The sequence below is a fragment of the Aureobasidium namibiae genome (assembly GCF_000721765.1).
Source record: "Aureobasidium namibiae CBS 147.97 unplaced genomic scaffold scaffold_8, whole genome shotgun sequence".
Taxonomy (NCBI): Eukaryota; Fungi; Ascomycota; class Dothideomycetes; order Dothideales; family Saccotheciaceae; genus Aureobasidium; species Aureobasidium namibiae.
In genome coordinates, this window is record NW_013581201.1 from 151 (window position 1) to 23226 (window position 23076).

The window sequence follows — 23076 nt, forward strand, 5'->3', positions numbered from 1 at the left end:
GTGATATCTTACACTCAAGATGTGCTGCAAGCAAGCAAGCAGAGAAAGTGCCCGAGTGAGCTAAGCTGGCTTTTTATGTATGCATAAGCACGTTGCACAATCCGCCAAGCCCATCTTACACAGCATAAGTTTGCACAACATCTGCACAAGACAAGCCCCAGCCAGACGCACAATCACCAAATCCTCCTTCCAACCACCAAAAAGAACCCACTCTTCTTGCCATTCGACCACTTCCCTCGACTCTATGAGATAGTGGTGAAACCGCCGAAAAGAGACAAAAGAGATAGTGACGAGAGTGGGATTTGAACCCACGCCCTTTCGGACCAGCGTATCTGGAGTTAACCTTAAGCTGGCGCCTTAGACCGCTCGGCCATCTCGCCTTGTTATGGTAGATTGCAGATCAACAAGAAATATATATGTGAATTGATGGTGGTGAGAAGCGAGTAGAAGCGGAAGCTCGCGTCGGCTGGCCAGAGGTGCATGAATCGAAGAGCGAAGATATAGAACTTTTGATGGTGATTGGACTTGCAGGGTATTGATCAGAGGAGAGAAGCACGGGAAACCTCGGCTTTTCCAGCTTTGAGACGAAGAGATTCGTTCCCACTGCCTTGGGGAGCATGGCCGCAAAACACGCGATGATCATGGTCGCAAGCAAACTGTAGGGTAGTTCCATTGCAGCTGTGACATTGCAAGTGATCAAGCCATTCTCCTTCCTCAAGGCCGTCCAACCTCCGGCGGAACCCTATACTCCGTCAACCAACTCCCCTGTCCGCGGAATCGACTATACCAAGTGCACATAAGACTCGTATAACCAATACGCATCCAGCAAAGATCCTTTTCGTCACGGCCATCCATATGCTCAGGTCTCATTCCACCTTGCGTATTCAAGCAGACCAAATCCACAAAACCTGGTTTGTGGGAGATATCGTAGTCGGGAGGTGCTGGTGCAGCGAGAATTGAATCGAGGGAAACTTGGTCGACGTGAATGCAGTAGTTGTAGCGTTGCGATTGCATTGCGTGCGGGAAACTTTGTTCTTGTTGCGGAGCAGTGATGCACCAGGTGCGGAAGTGCTCGCGAACAACAGAGGGATGTGCTCCATCGAAAAGCTCTTTGTCGTCGAAAACGTGATGGTCAAGACTGCCCAGCATATCCAGTCCTCCGTCGTTTGCTAAGTCCTTGCGTATCCAGAAGTCAAGGCGTCTCATAAACTCATTCCAGTCGTCGTCGCTGGCATAGGTGCAGCGGTAGATGACCCAGCCCCAGATCTTGTGGTTGTCTTGTTGGAGTTGTCTTTCGACGTTGTCGCCATCGTTGAAGTAGGTCGAGCGGTCTGGTGTTCGTTTTGAGGGATCCCTGACTCGTGAAGCACGGGTGCGAACCCATTCTTCGAGGTCGATTCCAACCATGATCGCAAAGAGTGGTGTGATAATCCTGGAGTAAGACGGTAACTCGCGGAAGACTGGAATTATGAGTTCGTTGGAGATGGACCGGCCACTTCAGTAGGATGTGTCCAGCAAATCCAGGCAACCTTAGGTGTTTCAGAATACGCTCACTTGGAACATTGAAGATAGATACGGTATTGCGTCACCAGCAGCAGATGAACTCGAAATGAAGTCTGAGCGCCAGGAGAGGCTCAAAAAGCATATGAAGTACCAAGTCAAGCTTCCGCATGCGTGATATAGCCAGTCCGGCGGCATGAAGATGATGTGTAAATATGGCCAGGGTGTGATGCCCGGCCACAAAAAAAAGAAAAAACTGGAGAAAAACGAAACGAGACTCGAGAGACTGAAAGCGAAATAAAGCAAGGACGAAGGACTGAATCGAAAGGTAAGAAGAGAAACGGGGTATCAAGAAAGAAAACATAAAAACCATAACCTCTACATCTCATCTCCATCACCTCACTTTGCATCATCATCCAAATCCTCCTTGATCTCATCCGTATCGAAAAACCTAACACTCCTCCCCGTCTGCTGTGATGAATTCCCGTTCAGTCCAAAGCTAGGTGCTCCTCCAAATCTCGTTCGCCTGAATGTAGCTGGAGTGAAACTCTCCTCAGCCAGGCCTACACCCCCACCACTCCCTGTTGAACTGCCATAGCCACCTTTCCTCATCTTGCGTTCGAAGGGGGTAACTATGGGTGTCTTGACATCATTGTTGCTGCGAACGGGTGCTGGAGTAGTGGAGACGACGACTTCTCTTCGCGCCGGTTTGGCTGAGGGGATCGCAGAGAGAGCTTTTGCTCGCTGAGTTCTTTTGCTAGGAGTGCGAGCCATATACCCAGGAACTGGAGTCGATATTACCGCACTGTCGAATCGTTGAGGTGCAGGTGGTTGTGCCTGAAACTGTGGCTGTTGTCGATTCATAACGTCTCTCAGCACATCAAAGGATGTCCATTCTTCGGCGCGGTGAGTAGCGCCAAAGTCCATGTCTTCGACATCTGACTCTTCCTCATCACCATTGAGAAGAGGTGCAAGCCGGCTCATTGCTGACAACGGTGCAGGGGTCTTGCGTGCTGATGGTAGTCTGAGACTGCTGAACAGATTTGAAGACGGCGGAAGCGAAATCGGAGCGGGTGTAGGAACAACTGCTGGCGACGAAGCCTTAGTCGGTGATTCGGGTACATCATCTTGTTGAGGGCCGAGTGGCAACGGCAGAGTTCTGGCGGCTCTTCGCCTCGAAGCTTGCTCGGCCCAATATCTCAACATGTTCCTACGATGTTGCTGCGAATTACGTTGTTCAAGCGCCGCCGCGGAGTCCAGATTGCGCCGTTGACAGAAGAGTGCCCACTTCAACTTCTTGAGAGTGCCAGTAGCGAGCAGGTCAACGGTTTGAGCGCGGAGTGTCAGAGCCTGCGCGTGATGCAGCAAAACTTCTTGGCCCTTGGATAACAAGGTAGCAATCGTGCGGAGGAAGAGAAGGCGTGCAGAGAACTCCTCAGCTTGTACCGAGAGCTGGTTGTTTTGTTGAGTTTTGTCACGCCACAAGCTGAAGATAGCAATACCAGCGTTGACGTGTCGATTGTTGACCTGCTCGAGAGCAGTGGCGTCGAGTTGTCGGACCACACTGGCTCTTTCCCTCCAAACAGCAAAGCAATCGCGGACCATACGTAGCTTGACACGCCCTCGGATCTGAACATAGGCATCTCTGCGTTTGTTGCGCTGTGCTTGTGATGTGGCATCCTTCCACTTTTTGATAGTGCTGTTGGCCAAACAGTAGAATCTAGCGTCATTTGACCATCGATCTAGTTTCATCAAGTGTTGTGTTCGTTGGGTCCAGATTGGCAGCACAGCATTCATAACGCGCGTGTTTCTGAACTCAATTGCTTGTCGTTCCATCATCTCTTCCGCTCGTGAGATACCATGGAACCTCAGCATCACGGAAGCAAGCGTTCGTCTGCGCTTGTGCTCTTTGAAGATCATGGCTGCTTCCTCCAGGTGGAAGCACTGTTCAACCAGTCTCAAGCTCAGGGTCTGCAACGCACGTTCTTGAAGTTTGGCGTCCATGACACGTCGGAAGAGAGCAAGTCGAGACTGCAAGACCCACTTGTAGAGGTTCTCGAGCACAACTCGGTCATCGATCTTCGTAGTAAGTGCACGAGCTCGCAAATTGTCGTTCCAGTTTGTCCATGCATTCTGGAGGATGCGTCGCCGATCTACAGCGGCGGCTTGTTGAGTGAGTTGAGTATTGAGTTGCCAGACTGAGATGGCTGTGGTCAGTAGCCGACTCGACACGACAGCAGAAATCTCTTTCGAGGCATGGCCCAACTTGGACTCTTGCACTATATGATGGAAGCAGTTGTTCACCAGATTGACTCGATGATGCTCCTCTGCGCTTCGATCTAGTGACTGGATGGCAGTCTTGCGAGCAACCAAGGCGCTGAAGGTCTTTCTCAGAAGATTGTTGTTTCGCATGTTTGTTGCAGCAGCTCCATGCTGTCGAAGACGAGTTACAGCACCGGTCAAGCGATGCAGACAAGACTGTTTAGCACGATAGTCATGCCAAACCGGAGCTTTTCGTTCGCAGAAAGCCCAGAACCACTTCCACCAGATCCTTCGGACGAGATTTTCTTCAAAGACGGCAACAGCACGCTCGTTGTCGACGGCTTTGCGGGCAGCATTTGTCCTCCAGACAGAGAACCACTTGCGCAGACCCAAGCGACGACACTTGAGGTCATTGACGGCTGAGATATCACGCCATGCGTTAAAATAGCGGGTACGCAGAATGTGTCTTCTAGCAACAGATGTTCTAGCGACCTCGTCACTCGTAGACTGTGCCCAATGTGTAAAAGCCTTGTTAAGGAGGAACAGGTCTCGTGCACGAGTTGCTCTGCGCTCGTATTGTTCGAAGAATTGTTCTGTTTCAGCAGCTTGACGTCGATCAAGTAATTTGGCAGCCCAGATGCTGAAAGCTTGGGCTTTGAGCAGTCGCTGATCGTGGCCTTGAGCAATACGACTCATATGTTGGATACGAGAGGACTCAAACGATAGTTGGTGAAGACATCGGCGCGCAATCTTGCTTTGAGAAGCATGAAAAAAGGCTTCGGCTTCGTAGGCCAACTCATCTTCGAGAGGTATGACGTGCTGGGGTGCAGCTGGATAATTCGATGGCAAGACTGGCGGAGAGCTGGGAATATCGGATTCGGTCTCGTCATCGTCCGTCAGGCCAGTCTGATAGTCGAGAGGAGGTTGTTGACGAGACCAGGGTCCGGGAGCTGGCGGCCGAGTAGCTCTGGTTCTGCCTTGAGTCGATAAAGAATGGCTTCTACGCAGCTGCATCTGTGGTTGAGCGACCACTCTGCCTCGAGACGGCAGTCCATTGGGAGCACGCAGCGTATGGGTCGAGGGCCTTCGCATGCGCGACAGGTCGTCCAGCGAGGCATGTGGACTGTGTCGAGATCGGGCAGGATCGAGTCGTCCACCACTAACCCAAGTCTCATCCAACCTAGTATCGTTGAAGCTTGCCCTCCGACTTCGTGTCGCACTACTCTGTCCTAGCTCTTGCGTGGGTCGGACGTTATCTGGTGACCACTCGGGCTCTTCTTCTTCTATAGCATCTTGGTCGTCCTGCACAACAATGTGAATGTCGAGTTTGGCGAGCAGTTTGCGCAACCTGAACATCAAGGACCGGGTATTATGAGAAGCGCCTTCGCCCAGTCGCAAGACATAGCGGAAAAAGCGCTGATCATGTTCTTGCGCGATCCCATGTTCGGCGAGGACTTTGTCGTATGCGGCGAAAAGGGCTTTGACTGGGGGGTGTGATGATTGTTGGGCGTCGCTGACGATCTGGAAGAGGATGTTGATGTCTTTGGCGAATTGGTCAGTCTTCAAAAAAACGTAATCTTGTCATTGGGAGAAACTGACCTTGGTCACTCAAGGGCGGCAACTCCTCAATGGCCGACGAGTCTGGCATCCGGCTCGCGTGAAGTTGCTGCTATTGACGCGTTTCGTTTCGGTCGTCTATACCGGCGCTGTGACGATGGCGGAGACGGCATTCGCGCGTTCGTGTGTCTTGTGAATGCGGATCGACAAATCATGCAATTGTAGTAATCCGTAACATGCTCGTCGTCCGCAGAAAGAATGAAAAGCGCTAAGACACAAGTCTTGTTGTTGTCGTAAGGAAAGAGCTGCTGGACCAAGACGCGACTTTCACATGCACCTCAGCCCTCGGTTGCTTCCGAACACCGCCTTTTCGAGTCAAGTCCATGACATCGCCAATTGCTTGCTCCATCTCTACCAGAACGCCTTCGAATATCCTACAACCAATATCATCGCATCTCGATCATGTCGACCCCCAGAGCGAAGCCTCTTGAGAAATTCATCACAGCCACTTCAAAATGCACACTTGAAGTTCGCCACTCTCTGCCCCATCTCGACGTGTCAATTCTCATTCAAGTCTAGGGCGCCTCATATGGCAAATGCATCGTTGCCGAATACCAGAATGTTCGCAAGGATATGTGTGCGAAGGAGTTCATGCAACTAAAGAACTGCTATTTGGTATGTGCCATCCATAGTCCGAGGGAAGGTGCGATGCTAATGAGCTTGTCACAGGCAGCTGCAGGCAGGAAACGATGATAGCATAATTACGAACAAGAACACAGATATCAAAGAAATCAGCTTTTGTCTTTTTGCTCATATCTCTGACCTAGTATTTCTATGAATCTGAGTCGTCAACATTTTTCATCCTGCAAACATTCTATCATAGCTTGAACAGCATCAACTTGACAAGCACATCTCTAACATTGGCATCCTCTTCCGCCAATGCTCCTTGAGTATCAGCATCCTCGCGCTGGATCTCGCCTTGGATAGCCTTATCGAACAATGACTTTTGCTCCTTGAACATGCTGTCAACCTCGTTGTTGTCGTCCTTGACAACCTTGTATACCATGCGCACGTCATCTGTGGGCACAAGTCCAGCACTCTTGCGTAGACGTTGCACTCTGTTGACGAACTCTCTGGCCATACCTTCTTGTGCGAGCTCGGGGTATGCAAAACTGTCGAGGATAACGAGGCAGTTGTCGTCGACGGCAACCTCGAGATGCTTGGTCTCGGGTGTTTGCTGGATACCGCGCTGCACTCTGAGGTCCTCGCTTGAGAGATGGCAGCCCTCAATGGTGATTTCGCCACTCGACATGAATGACTTGATGTCTGTAGACGAAAGGTTGGGGATGGCCTTCTTGATCTTTGCTGCGTCCTTCTTGAACTTGATACCCAATGACTTGACATCGGCAAGAGCAGAGTATTGCACGTGGTACTTCTCCTCATCAGTGCTGAGGACAAGGTCGCGGATGTTGAGTTCCTCGACAATGTATGACTCGAGACTCTTGACATCCTCGAGGTATTGAGGGTCAGAGTGGATGACAACCAATGACTTGAGGGGAGTCTTAAGTGAGACAGTTCTTCTCTCACGGCACAGACGACCCTGCTCAATGACGACTTGCATACGCTTGACACGTCTCTCAACGACCTCATCGAACAGCTCCTCACGGACCTCGGGGTAAGGCAGGAAGTGTACTGAACGCATATCCTCGTAGTGCAAACTCTCGGGGATGTGCTTGGAGATGCGCTGGTAGATGTTGTCGGTGATGAAAGGAACGAATGGAGCAAGACCTCTGACCATGGTGTAGATGACCTCGAAGAGAGTGTTGAGAGCGTGAATCGCGTCGTCCTGGCCGCTCTCACCCTTCAGACGTCTACGGTTGAAACGAATGTACCAGTTGGTGGTGTTGTCGATCAACTCGAGAAGACGGGGCACAACAGTGTACAGACGGTATACTGACATCTCGTTGTTGACGAACTTGAGCAGAGACTGGCAAGAAGCCAAGATCCACTTGTCCATGACGTTGGTGTTCTTGGTTTCAATGGAAGTGTCGTACATGAAGTCAATGTCAGCCTGCTTCTTCAGAAGAGCAACCTGCTGCTCGAAGAAGTTGTAGCTGTTCCAGAGGGGAAGAATAACACTCGAGACGATCTGTTTGACACCCTGCTCTTGGAAGCGCAGAGGCTCAGCACGAACGACAGGGGAGTTGATCATGTACAGACGGAGAGGATCGGAACCGTACTTGTCCATGATGAGATTGGGGTCGGGGTAATTCTTGAGCGACTTGGACATCTTCTTGCCATCCTCAGCGAGGACGATACCGTTAACGACACAGTTCTTGTAGGGGAAAGTGTCGAACAGGAAGGTACCGAGAAGAGACATGGTGTAGAACCAACCGCGAGTCTGATCGAGACCTTCGGCAATGAAGTCACCAGGGAACTTATCCTGGAAGGTGTCCTTGTTCTCGAAGGGGTAGTGCTGGGAGGCGTAAGGCATGCTGCCCGACTCAAACCAACAATCGAAGACTTCCTCAATACGGCGGAGCTCACCGTTGCCTTGCTTGCTGGGGATGGTGATACCGTCAACGGTGTCTCTATGAAGATCCTTGATCTCGCCAGTGTAGCCACTGAGCTCCTTCAGCTCAGCAATGCTGCCGATACAGACAACCTCCTTGAAGTCGCTGCTGACCCAAAGAGGGATGGGAGTACCCCAGAAGCGGTTTCTTGACACGTTCCAGTCTCTTGCTGATGCAAGCCAGTTGTGGAAACGACCATCCTTGACGAAGCCAGGCACCCAGTGAGTCTTCTCGAGGTTCTCGACAAGCTTGGGAACGACTTGCTCAACCTTGATGAACCACGAAGGAACAGCACGCTGGATGAGAGGAGTCTTTGAGCGAGGGCAATGAGGGTATCTATGGACAATCTGACTCTTCTTGACGAGACGGCCAGCGTTCTCGAGGTGCTTGATGATGGCCTTGTCGGCAGCCTTGACGTGTTGACCCTCGAAGTCACGGACTTGCTTGGTGAAATGGCCTGAAGAGTCCAGGGGGTTGGGGGGAGCACGCTTATCGTTGATGATACCGGCCTTCCAGGCGACTTGGTAATCGTCCTCACCGAAAGCGGGAGACTGGTGGACAATACCGACACCCTCGTCGACCTTGACGTATGTGTCGTTGAGCACCTTGAAACCGACACCCTTGAACTCGTCCTTGAAGTAGTCGAATGGAGGCTCGTACTCGACGCCTAGAAGCTCAGAACCCTTCATCTTTTCCAGAACAGTGTATTTTGCCTTCTTAGGGTCCTTGTACAGCATCTTGAGACCAACCTCAAGCAGGATGTACTTCTTGTCCGACTCTTGATCGTGGATCTTGATGTACTCGAAGTCGGGGTGAACACAGAGACCGGTGTGCGAAGGCAGGGTCCAAGGAGTGGTGGTCCAGGCAAGGAAGTACTCGTTCTCGCGACCGAGAATGGGGAAGTTGACAACGATGGCCGGGTCCGAGACGTCACGGTAGTCTTCTTGAGCCTCAGACTTGCTGAGAGGAGTGCCGAGGGCGGTCGAGTAGGGCAGAACCTTTGCGCCGTGGTAGACAAGGTCCTTCTCGTAGAGCTGCTTGAAGACCCACCAGCACGACTCCATGAAGGTGGGGTCCATGGTCTGCGCCGTGTCAGCGCTTGCTCTCTTGTGCGTATGTCTTGATGCTCACCTTGTAGTCGTTGTCAAAGTCGATCCATCTTCCCAGACGACCAATGACCTTTCTCCACTCTTGCGAGTAGGTCATGACGACCTCGCGACATCTGCGGTTGTACTCTGCGATACCAATCTTCTCAACAGCCTCGCGACCACGAACGCCGAGCTCTTCCTGCAGCTTATTGTCGATGATCTGCTCGATGGGCACACCTAAACTTTGTCAGACGAAGCCGCTTGCCGCCATGGGTTGTGCATGAGACGGACCGTGGGTGTCCCAGCCGAAACGGCGCTCGACATGGTGTCCCTTCATAGACCAGTAACGGGGAATGATGTCCTTGATGGTGGATGCCAGCAAGTGGCCATAGTGAGGAGTGCCGGTAGCGAAAGGAGGGCCATCGTAGAAGGTGTAGGGCTTCTTTTGCGCCGACAACTCGAGTTGTCTTTGGAAAGCATCGATCTCCTAGAGTTGGGCGTTAGTCATGGCGAGCTGAGAGCGGCTGCGGGTTGAGATGGGCGTACGGTCCACTGGGCGAGGATGCGCTCCTCCTCCTTGGGAAAGTTGACCGCCATGATTTCAGTGTTTCCGGTCGTGTGCCCAGAAAGGTGGTGCAATGGTATTCAACTTTTTTGGCCGCCGCGACTCACCACCGTGGAGTCACAGAGCGGCATGAAATCTGGGGCAAGTCTTGGCTAAACCTTCCTCCCCTCACTCGTCCTCTGACTCTAACATCATTCAATCTTGTGAGCCGTCACAACAAACCTCTGTCCACTGAGAGCCGGTGATAGTACGACTCTTGGTGAATATGCTCTGTTCATCGAAATGACTGTGCATTTCTATAGCTACTTGCGAGACATACTTTGCACAAAGAGAGGTTAGAGATGATCGTGAGTGTATTTGCTTTACTATCTGTTTGGATCCGCCCTGATTCTTGTTCGTGCGATCTGCCCTGCTTTTGCATCACCAATATCTCGATCTCTCCAGAAGTCTGCGGTAAAGAGCATAAACAAGCTCTGGAATCTCCTCGATCGTCTTCTCTAGCGCTTCGTGCTCAACCATCCAATCGGAATCGCTGAGTGAGTCAACAATTGCGCTGCGCAGTCCCAGGTCGATTTCAGTCTCGGTGGTACCCATGAAGGCGATGATGATGGAAGTACCGAACCCAGCACACGTCTCTGGCAGGCATGCTTGGTACTTTTCCAGCGCCACAGATTTGAGTCCACGTACTTCGTACTTCTCCCCCATTGCGAACATCTTTGCGTGAACGGCTAACACGCCCTTGGTGGCAGTCTTTGGCGTCAAGCTGTCGTGACCTTCGTACGTGGGGAACTCTGAAGGATAGTCGTGATGGTAGAAGTAGTGTACCATGAGCTTGACGGCTGACTTGTCTTCTACATCCATGTCCCAATCAAAGTCATCGGGTTTGATAGGGGCTGCCAGAGCATCCAAGTCGCGTCCAGGGTTGCAAGGGAGCGTGACCACGCCGGTCTTGCCCTCTTGAAAGGGGTACGGGCGACAGGCTGCGCGGAAGAACTCGGATTGAGGGCAGATGATGGCTTTGTGGACGTTGTATGTGTCTGTTCCGCAGACGATCTTGAAGTCGGAGTACGATCCATTCTTGTAGAGACTGAGATGTTATTAGTCGCGGCCAACGACGCGCCTGTAGGAGTAACTTACTTAGAGGTCGTCAATGCCAGTAGGTCTCTGTACACTTCGGCCGCTTCGTCTTGAGACGACATGGTGAGGGTGTGGCTGTCAGTGTTGAACTGATCTGCGATGGAAGGAGTAAGCGTGTAGAGATCCTGAGAGAGGAGTGTGTCTTTTTATGATGGTTTTATATCGCCCGGCCATAGACGCTTTCTCATGAATTTTCCGTTCACTCAATGCTCACTCTTCACCACCCACAATCTTTCACTACCACGTATGGAAATTCCAGCCTTAGCCTCTCCGTGGACAATAAGATGTCCAACGGGTGGCTATGAAAGTGCATAGCTGCTACAGACGACGAGCAAGCACCCATCGATAGCCATCAAGTCATGGGCTCTCTGTGGTAGAAGTCATTTCTCGATCAAGCCTGTGCATTTCGATAGGTTCAACAATTGTGGAAGGATGAGAAAAGACATCGAGAAGCTATTTGAAAGCAACATAATATTCATGGGTAGCTGAGAGGCCGGAAGAAGGGAGACATGACGATGTTATCGTTCTAGACGTGGCGTCGGAGGAAGTCCCAGCTCATAGATGTCGCTCTGTTTTGCCCTCACAGGTCTAGACACGCTCTCCCAAGGCAGCTCCTGGAGCTCGCGCGAACCCAGTTCGAATCGATGGGAGGGGTGCAACTCTTGTCTCTCATGCCCTCCACACATTTCAGCAAGATGATGATGTTCGCTCTGATATTGGCCAAAGGGTGGTGGCGGCATGTGAGTGTGAGAGAGCGTCCCAATTGACACATCTCCGTCAGTCTTGAACGACTCACTGTGCTCTCTATTGGCTCTTGACCTTCTTCGTTTCCTCATTATACATAGAACTATACCGGTAATGAGTGCAACCAGCCCGATGCTGCTGCCAACGGAGACACCAGCTATGGTAGCTGTGGACGTACTCGATGCTTCGTGTGTTGCAGTTTGAGTTGGAGCAATCGTTGGGGAAGCTGTGGAAGTTGGTGCCTTAGAGGTCAATGGGAGAGGCGTCCAATGCTTCGACCAAGACTGGGCAAAGTAGTTCGTCACTGTACCATCGTAAACGTCAAGTTTGGTGGCTTTGTTTGCAATGTTCTTCCCCTCAGATCCCAGTCCCACGTTTGAGTCACCTGGACCAGGGGCTTGAGCCAGCCAGCCGAGTTCCGCATTGGTGTTCCAGCCGACAAAAGCGCCTTGCAAGAAGGCACGACCAAGAGCATATCTGAGGCCATTAGTACCATTGGGTTCAACTGGTTGGCAGGGAAAATATTGGACCGGAGAAGAGACAATCGGAGAGGTGAGTGTGAGATTGAGCAACGCAAAGGGTATCTTGATGTTGACATTGTCCAAGTCCCCAGAAGCTGGTGGGAAGACAAAGCTCAGATATGACGGCGAGCTGACGACTTCTTGGTAAAGAGCATCGGAGGTGTTCCAGAGATAGTACTTGGTTACTTGGTCGAAGTAAACTGGTAGCTCCTTGGTTATAGCTTCGCAGGCATGGGGCGGCAAATAAAGTGAAGGCGAATGCGGTACGATCGCCACGTTGATTCTCGAATCCTCGTTGTCGGACGACAATAGACCAGTCTTATTCTGGAAAGTGAAAGGAGTCCCTCCGGTCTCAACCCCAATTCCAATATCGAGTAATGTCGGGTATTGACTGCCAAAAGTAGTGTACGGACCTATCAATCTTCTTTTGTCATAGCCACCAAGAACAAGTGATCCAGGATAGTCAAGAGCAGCGGATCCCATGTGTAGACCCCAAGAGTAAGAGGGTATGACCCCTTGGTTGTAAAGATAGCCCGCTGGTATCCAAACACTAGAAGAGTCTGCCGAGGGACTGGTCGTACGGCGTACAACAGAAGTTTGATACGCTTTGTCCATCGTTCCAGCATCCAAAGCGAGGAGTCCAAGTGGCGGGTAAGCTCTCACGCCATTGGGATACGTAACTATATTCTGGCCTAATGGTGTTGCTCCTATCTCAAAGCTGACGAGATTGGCTTGATATACTGTCTGACCACCAAGTGTGATTGCCTGGCCGACCGTCGGTCCCTTGAAGTATGTGCTCGAGGTCTTGTCGTCGAACTCGAAGCCTTTCCCGGTCATAGGATCCGTGCCTGGGTCATAGATCGGTGACCATGTTCTGCCCGAGTTGCAGAGAGTCTTAGTCGTATCACACGTCACGTTGTAGGGTAGGTACGTCTCCGAGGAACTTCCGGGATAGAGGTCAATCTGTACTTGCTGAGTCGCGATGGGTGTTGAGTTTTTAATCCCACCAACATGGACGGACAGAGCATTCCATGGTCCATCAGGTCCATAGGTTCGTTCGCTCCAGTCGATCGCAAGATAGCTCTGAGCGTTCGTACGCTGGAAGAAGAAGGCGACGAACGCGAAGCTGGCGAAAATGCCGTGCCCATTCATCTCGAGCATGATCAAACAAGAAGAAGATTGTAAAGAAGAGGCTGATGAGATATATCGAGCTTCGGAAGCATATGTGTATCGAATACGGAGTACACCAAAACGAGGTGCTAGGTCCGCCTCACAGAGAAGAAGAAACATCTCAGTGGTCGGTCTGACCTGCTTGTTGCATTCGCGCGCGTAGATACCGCTGAAAATTCGATACTGCAGAAGCAATGCTATCAGCTAATGCCATGAGAGTGTATAGATCTCAATCTACTCGAGACTCCTTCGTTTTGCATATACCAGCAGACTGTTCATGCTGTGCAAGCTATATCGGGCGGAAACTCATGCATCATTCATTGCAGCATGCACTCAAGCCGGCTACTTGTCACAGCGTTTACCTTACCGATTTCTAGACCGAGAACCACACCCAGTACTCGTCAGCGCCTAGCAACATGTCTGATAGGCTCTCTGTACGGCACAAGGCGAGTGAAGTTGATACTATGTCAGGCCATGTGTTTTACCGCGCTTGGCGGCTCCGCCAGTTTGGGCTGCCATGATGAGACCCATGCAAATGCACATCGCTCCAGACCCGAGTCGGATTGCCAGCGCTTAATAAGCATACGCGTGGCAAGAAAACCAAATGAGATAGTTACAACAACCGAGTGCTTGCTTCCAGACCGGTGTGACATGTAGCTGTCTCCATGCCAAGGGACCAGAAGGAGCATCTTTGTAGAATAGATCAGACGACTCTTCGAACTCGACTGCCTAGACGATCCTGACCGGTAGATTCCAAGCCGGGGTGTCTGGATGTGTCTACCAACAATGTGGTTGTGATGAAATGGAAGCCAAGTTGATGCAGCTACAGGAAAGCGCGAGTCAGCCGCAGCGGCGATCCCCGTGAACACCTTCCGTGGGAAGTGGCACGGCGCCTCTTCGAATACAATCATTCGCTCTCGACGTGGTAACATATGCATGTATCTAAGCGATAGGTGCGTGAGAATACTGCACTTCCAATAACCATCCGACGAACACGACGGCGCTTCGAAATCGCCATTCCCAATGTGCCGCCTGGGTACTCCGTAGGCTTGAATGACAATGTTGCAGTGTTAAAGATGGCTGTGACGATGCTGAACTTGTATGCCCATCTGGTCCGAATGGGTCTCTTTACTCAACGTCTATTGGTTTACCCTGAGGAGTGGTCTGTCGCTTCGAAGACGTCCATTGCAGAGCTGCTTCGGAGAGCAAGAGACGACTTCAATGTCAAGTTGCAGCCCGTTCAAGCCCAACGATTGGATGGAGATACCACTTGAAAAGAGACTTCCACAAGACTTCTAGCATTCAATCAAACGTAGTACGAGCGCGTGGTCAGCCTAGACTCTGACGCCAATATTCTAGAGGTGACTGATGTGCCTTCTGATCACATTTTGTCTTATCGAGACGCTATCTCGAATCAGTCAATGGACGAACTCTTCTTCTTGCCGCAAACCCCTATCACTATGCCTCGAGCATACTGGTTAGACGACACAATGTCAATTCAATACATGGTCATCAAGCCAGCCCAGATGGACTTCGAACGCATTGAACATATCTTCGTCCATCGAAACGCAAGCGATTCCGACATGGATGTCATGAACCATCTCTTCGGCGAAATTTGTCGCAACTTACCACATCAAATATACAACCTCATCACTGGAGAGTTCCGAACCAACGAACATTACCGATTTCTGAATTCTGCCACTGCAAGGTGAGATGCTCGTCGAGCACTCAAGGAAGCAAAGTACTTGCACTTTCTGGACTGGCCTTATCCAAATCATGGTTCGGATACTCGCATAGCATGCATGATGAATGGCAGCCTGCCTGTGAGTTAACTATCGAAGGCGAGGAGGACTGTAGTTCTCGCGATGTATGGGACGAGATTTATGATGAGTTCCTTGTCAGGAGACAAGTAAGTAAACTCTTTCCAATCTAGTTGAAGTGGACTTTGGCTGACATATGCGAAGAGAGTCTGTGGTTCAAGGTACATGCCTGATTGAGACTGGACAGTTGAGATTCATGCCATCACCCGTCGAGTGCATGTTCTGCGACACGATGGACAGTCTTTATAGGCCGAGTTCAGCTCTTCTCAGCTCCGAAATTGGTGGCTGCACGAGAAATCGAGCTTAGTCGAATGATGCGCGCTTTGAAAGGTTTGGCATGTCGTGTTCTTCGATTGATGCCAATGTTGAGCACTCGATCTTACCGAACAACAGATGGTCCATGGAAAAGGACTTGAGACGTTTCGCAGAATATGAATGTCGGTCGGGTCCACGCCGTAAAACTCCTCATGCTACCTTATATATCCAAACGCCTTGTCCGTCTATTCCCAAGATCGTGTTTCGTATATTCCCCAGGGTATGTTCCCACTTCAATCGTCTCTTTACAAAGCAGCACCGAGTGTCAAAGCCATGACACCTGCACCCAACACGTTAGTCCAGCTCGAGGCAGCGACCGAAGCTGCAGCACCCTTGGACGACGAACCAGAAGAGCTAGACTTCTTGCTGGTGAGGTTGTAGAGGTTGATCGTGAGGTAGCCACCGCACAGCTCAGTGTCATTGCCCACGCACGCAAGCGAGCAGTTTGACTCTGGCAGCTGCGCCGACAAAGCAGAAAGGTAGTTGGCACACCAGCACCTGCAAACCAATCAGTATGACTCCTTATGTATCCATCATCTTGACCGCACTCACTCCTTTGAATATTCCAAACCAGCGTATTGGTAATTTGATTCGCCGCAGTACTGCAAGCATGCAGCAACAGTGGTGTCATTGCCGGTTTCCATCTTGCCGCCAGAGAGAGCGCGAGCACCAGAGGTCCCTGCTATTTCGGTCGTTTCATTGTAGCATCCCATGTAGCTGTATCCGCTTGAGCCAGCGGCGGCGATTGCGACGACTGAAGCGGAGGCTGAAGCGGCGGCTGAGGTGGTAGAAGCCGAGGACTGGGCCGAAGCGACTGCGAACAGCGAGAGAGCGGAAACGAAGGCTGAGACGAACATCGTGGGTACCGAGTGGTATAGCGATAGACGGTTCCAGGTACGAAGCTGTGGTGAGGACGCAAAAATCAAAGCGAGCAGGAAAGCACGATAGAGCAGAGCTGAAGGAGAAGCGGAAGGAGAAAAGGGACCGCGGATCTATCTCGTTTTTCTTCTCAGCTCCCTAGACCTGCCTTTGTGTCTCGCAGATATCACGAAAAGCCTAAAAACTTATCGCCAATAACAGTAGCGGCTCTGCTCGGAGGCGCCGGTTGACCGTGGAAAGCATGCAGGCTTGTCTTCTATGGTCTCAGCTGCTTGCTGGCGCGCAAAAGTAGAGTTGGTTGAGTGAACCAGTTCCCAAGAATAGACGCCTTCTGGCCGAAACGGGTGAAACGGCCAAGCTTGCCGCCTTGACCAGACCTCAGCTGCTGTTTAAACACTTCAGCTCCTGCATCTTTTGATACGAGCACGCGATTATTATATCAACTTGAAGGAAACCTCGATTGGAGCTTCCAGTCATCTGAGGTAAGATTACCTTATCCCGGAATGAGGCAGAAAGCTGCATTTGAAGCTCGGGAACTATCTTCATTGCACTTTCCTATTTCTTTGACAGCTACTCTCTTTGCGCCATCTGGTAGTCCAGTCGACATACGGTGCATCTGCATACACGCTCAACTCGCCAGTTCCTGGAATTCTGCCTTTCACTGGACACCCCCTTGTGGACCACCTCATCCGTGCTGTCTTCGGACAACCCTGGACGTTCTCAGACCTCGCGATACGGGTATGACGAAGCAGATGGCTGTCCCTGCTCCCTCTGTCCTGGTTGCTGTTGCCATTGCTGTTGTTGCCCTGTTGGACACAACTTCCATATGCGGTTCTCGGAATTGCCAGTATCCTCTAGCTCCAGTTCCAGACTCTGATGCCTCTCCTCATGGACGTGTCGACCACGATACTCTTCGAGAATGACTTCTGGCGCGTCGGTCTCCATCCGCCGCTTGCCGTGGAGATACATGTGCTCGTGGAGAGCCTTACCCCAACCCTTATCACATGGTTTGGTCCCATGTGTGAAGAAACTGTTGGCAAAAGGACATCCATCGTGCTTGTCGAGAGAAATCCAGGCTTTCGTGACTTGATATCGCCATTGGAGATGATCTTGATATTCGTGGCTCGAACACCGGCCTTTTTCGTGGCCGTGACCTTCTATTGAGTAGCTGGATCCATCACAGCGCCTGCGGAGAAACCTGCATCCTTCGCATGCTTGCTCTGGTTTATTTGTGGAAGAACCATTGAGCCCATGGTCCTGTACTGTCGTGTCGCCTGGTACAGGTCTTTTACCAGCGGGGTCCATTGGTGAATCTCGTGCCGTATCCTTGACTGGTGAAGGGGTTTGAGATGACTGGACAGTGGGGTAAGTCGGTTGCTTGGGGAGATCGGAGCCTGCGGCGGTGGCTGGGCTAGACAATGCGGGCGGAAAGCCTTCGTAGTATGCCATCGTTTGTCTGTGAGCAAGCACTTTCAAAAACCAGCTTGGGTGGTGGAAGGATAAAAGGTGAGATTGTCGGCTTTACAAGAATCGTTTTATCATCGCCCATGACTGAGAAGAGGAAAGCCGAATCGCTAAGAAGTCCTGCACGTATCTCAATGTGTCATTTGTCCGCACATTGAGCAAGATAAACTGTCGACATCAATCGTTGGCGTGTCCCGATCGAAGAATTAGCATCATCGATCTGAACAAGCGATTCGCCATGAATGAGAGAGTCGGAATTAACATGCAACACTTACTTGGAATATTCGCATGAGATACGAATAACATGCTCACAGCCTCGTTCCCAGAGCGGCTTGTGATTCGGCCCCAAAGTCAATCCTACTCATGGACCCACACACGTGCAGAACAACGTGCTCACTCCAGAAAAGGCCAATCATCCGGACTGGATAGTATCCGAAGAGAGTTCGGAACACGTCCACTTTCCGATAGGTGCTATTATGTCTCATGGACTTTTCGGCCGATCCGACAGCTGTCACACGCTCTTGATGCTTCCGCGGAAGGGATAGCTTCATCACTTGGAAATATTTGACGGTTTGCGTCTCACCAGAACAGCACATGCTTTATCAGTTATTGAATCAAGATGAATGCCTCGAGGACTATCCACTTGAAGCGGTCTTCCATGTCTACACAATCATTGCCTGCAGGATCACTGGTGGCTCTATCTGTTCTGCGCTGGCGGTGCGACGACCCAATGGCATTTGTTCCTATCAGGAGCATTTGGTGGATCTGTGACCAATACCGGACCGTGGAACCTCTGATGATTCCTGCGTTGGTCACGATACCATTCCGCTATGTCGTCAAGATCTGCCGTTCTCGCCACCGTTAAATCAATTTCTTGCTTGACCTTCCTCAGCATCAAACCCCAACCCCAGATACAAGGGTTTGTATTTGGATCCGAGTGGAATGTATCAGCATAGCGGCATCCTGTAGATGCCGGCAGATCAATCGTACAGGCTTCTTCGAAGCAGGGTACATTCGTGCACCTGTGGATCGCACGCTTTGACCGCATTTCCATGTATTGGCGCATGCAATGTTCTCTCGCATCTTCGGTCTCTGGACGTTTGTATCTATCGGTCAGTAGGTCTGGTCTTCTCATCCTCTGCTCGTGTTCCGCAGTGATTATCTCCATGTCATCTTCTTCTCTCTGCCTGCGCAAATCTTCTTCTCTTCTCAGTCTTCTAAAGTGCTCATCTCTTCTTCGTTCCTCCACCTCTCGTCGGAGTCTTTGTTGTTCCCTCCACTGTTCTTCTTCTTCCTCTTGTCTCAGTCGCTCTTCGTCTCTGCGCCGTTGCTCGTCTCTCCAAAATTGTTCTTGCAGCAGTCGTTGTCTGACACACCATGCGACCCGACCCATCGGATGATAGGCAAACGAGATATAAGTATTCAAAGCCAGTCGCAAAGCAGCACAGGCATACGGATCGAAAAGTTGACCGGGATGGTGGACGCCTAGATCGTAGAGTCGTCTGCTGATCTCAATCGGAACAGTGGGACCGCCTCTGAAGAAAGGCATGTTGCCGCTGTTATCTATGGGTTTCCAGAATTGCTCGAGTTCTTCGTTGGTCATTGATGGTAGGTAGATGATGAAGAGCTCTCTTTGTTGGACCAAGGGTAGGAGAGGCTCGCTGTCACGTAAATTCTGGATCTCGTCTTTATCGTCTGTGGGAGAGGGTAGCTGTACGCCCGAGTCCACAAGCCCATTGGTATCCGGGCTATCTGGCACATCCTGTGAAGAAGCAGGTCCTAAGGCGTTACCTGGAGCGGAGCTCTGTCCTGGACATCTGGTCCCATCGCTAGACCGCTCGTATCCGATGGGAGAGGGAAGAGGACCTGGCATCAAAGCCCGAATGGCTCCGAGGTGGTCGCTCTTACCACTAGAGAAATCTAGTGGTGGAAACCCGAAGAGTTTGTTAGGCATCATTTCGCTAGGACAATCAAGAAGAATCCGCAGTGTGATAGCAAGTCTTCTTCGTTCCGACAGAAGTCTAGGCAGAGAATATTTGTCACATCACCAAGGAGAGAGATCTTTGCATCGAGTCTTGTGCACATGACTGATATTTGCGGTTCAGCGGTACTATGAGCAAGTTAAGCTGACTAGCCCTCGATGCGTCACAAGATTCCAGATCATTGTCACTACCCATCTCAACAATCCAGTCGCTCTTATTGAACCTCGATGTCTACACCGAATATCACATAGACAACGAGTCGCCAATTACACGCTCTTGCCCCAGATCAACCGCTGAACTCAAACCCCAAACTTTGCATCGCCACGTGGGTGAAGTAGGAAAAAAAATTGCGTACCAATATAAGGGACAGCAAAAAGTTTATCGATAGCCACAGGATTTATTAGGATGTTGATTCATCTTCAATGTCACTTTCTAGATCTCACTAAGAATCTCTCAAGTGTTATCAAAAGCTACCGACCAAGAAATACTAACTCAAAAGAACTCGACAAGTAAACTTCAAACTCACATTGACTGCACATGGTGAGGAATACTGCCAGCATTACAGCTTCTTTACTCAGATCGAAGGAGTGATTATATCACGAGTACAGAATCAACTTTTGTCGACTTCTAATTATCTATGTTATTGACAAAAGCGCGTTAGAGCATCAAAAAGTCCTCATGTACCATTGGGTTCAATCATTTACGAGACTGCTGAATGTCCAAATAGTGCTTATGTGCATATGATATAGCGATCACCGTAAAACTTGCTCCTGAACGTGAATACGTGATCATGAAGTCCTGATTCTAGGATACCAAGAGTTATATCTACGCGAACCGTGTCGCCAGTAAACAAATCGGGAAGTTCAAGTCACAACAAAAAAATGATGGAAAGGATGGAATTGTATCGTTTTGGGCAAACAACAGTCCCTTGAGTCAGCTCACAAAACAGATGTTCTTCCAGTGCTACATACTCAAGACCAAACCAAAAAAAAAACACCCTTGATAATGCAAAGAAAACAACCCCCGTGTCCCGACTAACCCCAGAGAAAACAGAAGAAGCGGAGCTCTCAGCAATGACTTCCCCTGACAAGACAAAGTTTCTCTGAAGTCCAACAACACAACACGCCTTCAAACGCCTGCACCCTCCATGAAAGTGTTGTGCCCACCTATATAATCTCAGCCTCTTCATTGTCTTCCTCACCATCACTCTGCCAATCAACATCGTTATCCAACTCTTCAGCTCTCCTCTGCACTTCCGCCAATCCAGATACCTCCTCGACATATCCCTTTTCATTGATAGCACGCTTCACAAACTCCCAGCCTTGACTGCTATAGAGTGATAGAATTGTAGGTGAGCACGCCGAGCAACAATCGTACGCCTGACCCCTGATAGTAAGTGTCTTCCAGTCGGCGAGGAAGCCACGAAGGGAATGAGGCACGCTGCCCAGTGGATGATCTGGGTGCTGAGCTTGAGGGTCGTTTATTGGAGGAGCGGCCGCAGCTGCCTGGTCGGGATGTTGCAGTATTGAGACCAATAACTCGACTGCAAGTGCTGATGCAATGGCTGCTACACCAGGACGAGTGACTGTGCATTGTTGATCGAGTGTAGCAGATTTGAGCGAATTGGCAGGCGCGACCACATCGTTGCAGAAATAACATCCCAGTTGTTCTGCTTGTGGTTGCGAGGAAACTCCATGTCGCATGACCATATACGAATCGAAACCAAGAGCAGCATTGAGAACAATTTTGTTTGCTGCTTTGCCCATGACTGTCGGTAACCAGCGTGATTCGCGTGTGTCCATGAGAATGAAGATGGCATCGTGGCCTTCGATTAGCTTATGTAGTTGATCGAATTCAGCTTTTACCTTCTTCTCATCCATGATGGGGTGTCCAGCCATGGGCACTGATAGCGAATGGCTGGCAGCATTGACACCTGGGTAAATGCGTCTCAGTGCTTGAGCAGCCGTCTCGGCTTTGGGTGAGCCGCCCTTCAGACAATCGTCGAAGTTGAAAAGAGGCTGACGCACGGGATTGCTGAAGCTGACTTTACCGTTATCGACAAATGTGATATTTCGTACACCCCAACCCATGAGATTGCGTGCGACGTAAGAGCCCAAGGTACCGGCACCGAGCAGAAGACATTTTGTGTCCTTGATGATATCAAGATCGATCGAGGGTGCGATGCGCCACTTGATGAGCTTCAGATTCAGGTCGACAGCTTGATCAGCAAGGCGAGTGGGATCCATATAGGCGCCCATGTCGATGGTGCGAGACAAGTTTCGAGACCTGGTGTCTCGCTCCCAGCCCGTGATCTTCGGCATAGGACCACGTTCTGCCGGTGGAATCGACCTCGGTGTAGGCGCTGATGGTGATGAGTCGCGACTCTGAGGTACTGATGGGAAATGGGCAGAGTGGTCACCCTCAGTAGGCTTGACAGACTCGACCTTGAAGAAGATGGTGTGCGACTGTTCTCGTCGAGCGTGCGTGTCGCGGTAACACATAATCTGAAGTTTGTCGAGTTTCCAACGTTGACGTACAAGGACGAGCAGATTCCTCAACATCCAGCCAGGATTTGATTCGAAAGTTGAAGGGTCCGCGAAGCAGATGTATTGATCTTCAGGGTCGACATTGTTGAAGAAGCCAGTCTCGAAATTCACTAGAGCGCCAATCTTCCACCGATAGTCGGGAGTATCACCAGGCTCGGAGTTTGCGTCGTGGAAGTGGTCGTTTTCAAAGTCTCGGTCATCGGGTTCATCAAGCGGGGTATGTGACTCATGGTCGTCGTTCAGGTCGGGGCCTCTAATCTTCTTTGCCAGGAAGAAACCATGTTGTCTTGTGTCTACGCTGTACCTCCAAGTTCCCACTTCTTCGACCAACTGCTCTGTCTCGTTCGGAGTAATCTTTTGCAACGTCGAATAGGACCAGGTGGGGTCGGAATGTAGGGCTGGGTATGCGAATTGGTATGTAAACTTGAACTTCTTGAGATCGGCGTAGCAGATGGCTGAGAAGGAAGCTAGCAGTGAGGGACACGAGAAGATTGTTCCATCGTTAATGGCGTCCCAGATTGTTCGGCCGGCGCGTTCGATGTGTGCAGCTTTGTCGACTTGCTTGTACTCGTCCATGGTATTGAAGTTGCGAATGTAGCCCTCGCCGCGGTAGAAGGTGGCTGGGACACTGCAGCGGTATTAGCCATCATGGTAAGCATATGCAGTATCGACGGGCATGAACACACTGGTCTTGGGTTAGAGCTTGGTTGTGAATCTGCATGCGAGCCGAGCGCTCTGGCGGGTCCCTCGTCTGGATCTGGTAGACACCCAAAACCCTGCGGGCCGACGAGTCCAGTCGGTCATGGTTGAGCTTGAGATTACCAAGAGCCGAGTAGAAGCCTAGATCGATTTCCGACGTCCAGGGCGCAAACTTGAGCGCCTCCATCATGGTTGTTTGTCGCGTTGCGGGGTCCTTCGTATACGAAAGTCGACGATGGCGTTCGCCGTTGTGC

The 23076-nt window shown here is 50.8% G+C and overlaps 10 protein-coding genes across 10 annotated transcripts; 1 reads left to right on the plus strand and 9 right to left on the minus strand.

Annotated features, from left to right (window-relative positions):
- Nucleotides 1-714: 714 nt before the first annotated feature.
- Nucleotides 715-1407, minus strand: M436DRAFT_81551 (uncharacterized protein; the record flags this gene model as incomplete). The annotated part of the gene is made up of 1 exon (XM_013572279.1): nt 715-1407. One exon carries the CDS (start codon nt 1405-1407, stop codon nt 715-717), a length of 693 nt encoding a protein of 230 aa, XP_013427733.1.
- Nucleotides 1408-2655: 1248 nt separating this feature from the next.
- M436DRAFT_46126 (Sfi1 spindle body) lies at nt 2656-4776 on the minus strand (the record flags this gene model as incomplete). The annotated part of the gene is made up of 1 exon (XM_013571984.1): nt 2656-4776. A coding segment is annotated over one exon (2121 nt), but the record flags the coding sequence as incomplete, so codon positions are not given.
- Nucleotides 4777-5781: 1005 nt separating this feature from the next.
- On the plus strand, nt 5782-6072 carry M436DRAFT_81553 (uncharacterized protein; the record flags this gene model as incomplete). Its single annotated transcript, XM_013572280.1, has 3 exons — nt 5782-5847; nt 5899-5994; nt 6049-6072. The coding sequence occupies 3 exons, from the start codon at nt 5782-5784 to the stop codon at nt 6070-6072; spliced, it is 186 nt and encodes a 61-aa protein (XP_013427734.1).
- A 124-nt stretch (nt 6073-6196) lies between these two features.
- On the minus strand, nt 6197-9577 carry M436DRAFT_46040 (isoleucyl-tRNA synthetase; the record flags this gene model as incomplete). Its single annotated transcript, XM_013571968.1, has 4 exons — nt 6197-8974; nt 9024-9217; nt 9272-9467; nt 9527-9577. 4 exons carry the CDS (start codon nt 9575-9577, stop codon nt 6197-6199), a joined length of 3219 nt encoding a protein of 1072 aa, XP_013427422.1.
- A 388-nt stretch (nt 9578-9965) lies between these two features.
- M436DRAFT_46012 (uncharacterized protein) lies at nt 9966-10634 on the minus strand (the record flags this gene model as incomplete). Its single annotated transcript, XM_013571959.1, has 1 exon — nt 9966-10634. A coding segment is annotated over one exon (669 nt), but the record flags the coding sequence as incomplete, so codon positions are not given.
- Nucleotides 10635-11503: 869 nt separating this feature from the next.
- M436DRAFT_14312 (uncharacterized protein) lies at nt 11504-13036 on the minus strand (the record flags this gene model as incomplete). Its single annotated transcript, XM_013571900.1, has 1 exon — nt 11504-13036. A coding segment is annotated over one exon (1533 nt), but the record flags the coding sequence as incomplete, so codon positions are not given.
- Nucleotides 13037-15497: 2461 nt separating this feature from the next.
- M436DRAFT_63483 (WSC-domain-containing protein) lies at nt 15498-16109 on the minus strand (the record flags this gene model as incomplete). The annotated part of the gene is made up of 2 exons (XM_013572147.1): nt 15498-15750; nt 15805-16109. The coding sequence occupies 2 exons, from the start codon at nt 16107-16109 to the stop codon at nt 15498-15500; spliced, it is 558 nt and encodes a 185-aa protein (XP_013427601.1).
- A 742-nt stretch (nt 16110-16851) lies between these two features.
- Nucleotides 16852-17580, minus strand: M436DRAFT_81557 (uncharacterized protein; the record flags this gene model as incomplete). Its single annotated transcript, XM_013572281.1, has 1 exon — nt 16852-17580. The coding sequence occupies one exon, from the start codon at nt 17578-17580 to the stop codon at nt 16852-16854; it is 729 nt and encodes a 242-aa protein (XP_013427735.1).
- Nucleotides 17581-18292: 712 nt separating this feature from the next.
- On the minus strand, nt 18293-19549 carry M436DRAFT_63485 (uncharacterized protein; the record flags this gene model as incomplete). The annotated part of the gene is made up of 1 exon (XM_013572148.1): nt 18293-19549. The coding sequence occupies one exon, from the start codon at nt 19547-19549 to the stop codon at nt 18293-18295; it is 1257 nt and encodes a 418-aa protein (XP_013427602.1).
- A 1194-nt stretch (nt 19550-20743) lies between these two features.
- On the minus strand, nt 20744-23009 carry M436DRAFT_46477 (E1-like protein-activating; the record flags this gene model as incomplete). Its single annotated transcript, XM_013572062.1, has 3 exons — nt 20744-21926; nt 22017-22751; nt 22810-23009. The coding sequence occupies 3 exons, from the start codon at nt 23007-23009 to the stop codon at nt 20744-20746; spliced, it is 2118 nt and encodes a 705-aa protein (XP_013427516.1).
- Between the last annotated feature and the right edge of the window lie 67 nt (nt 23010-23076).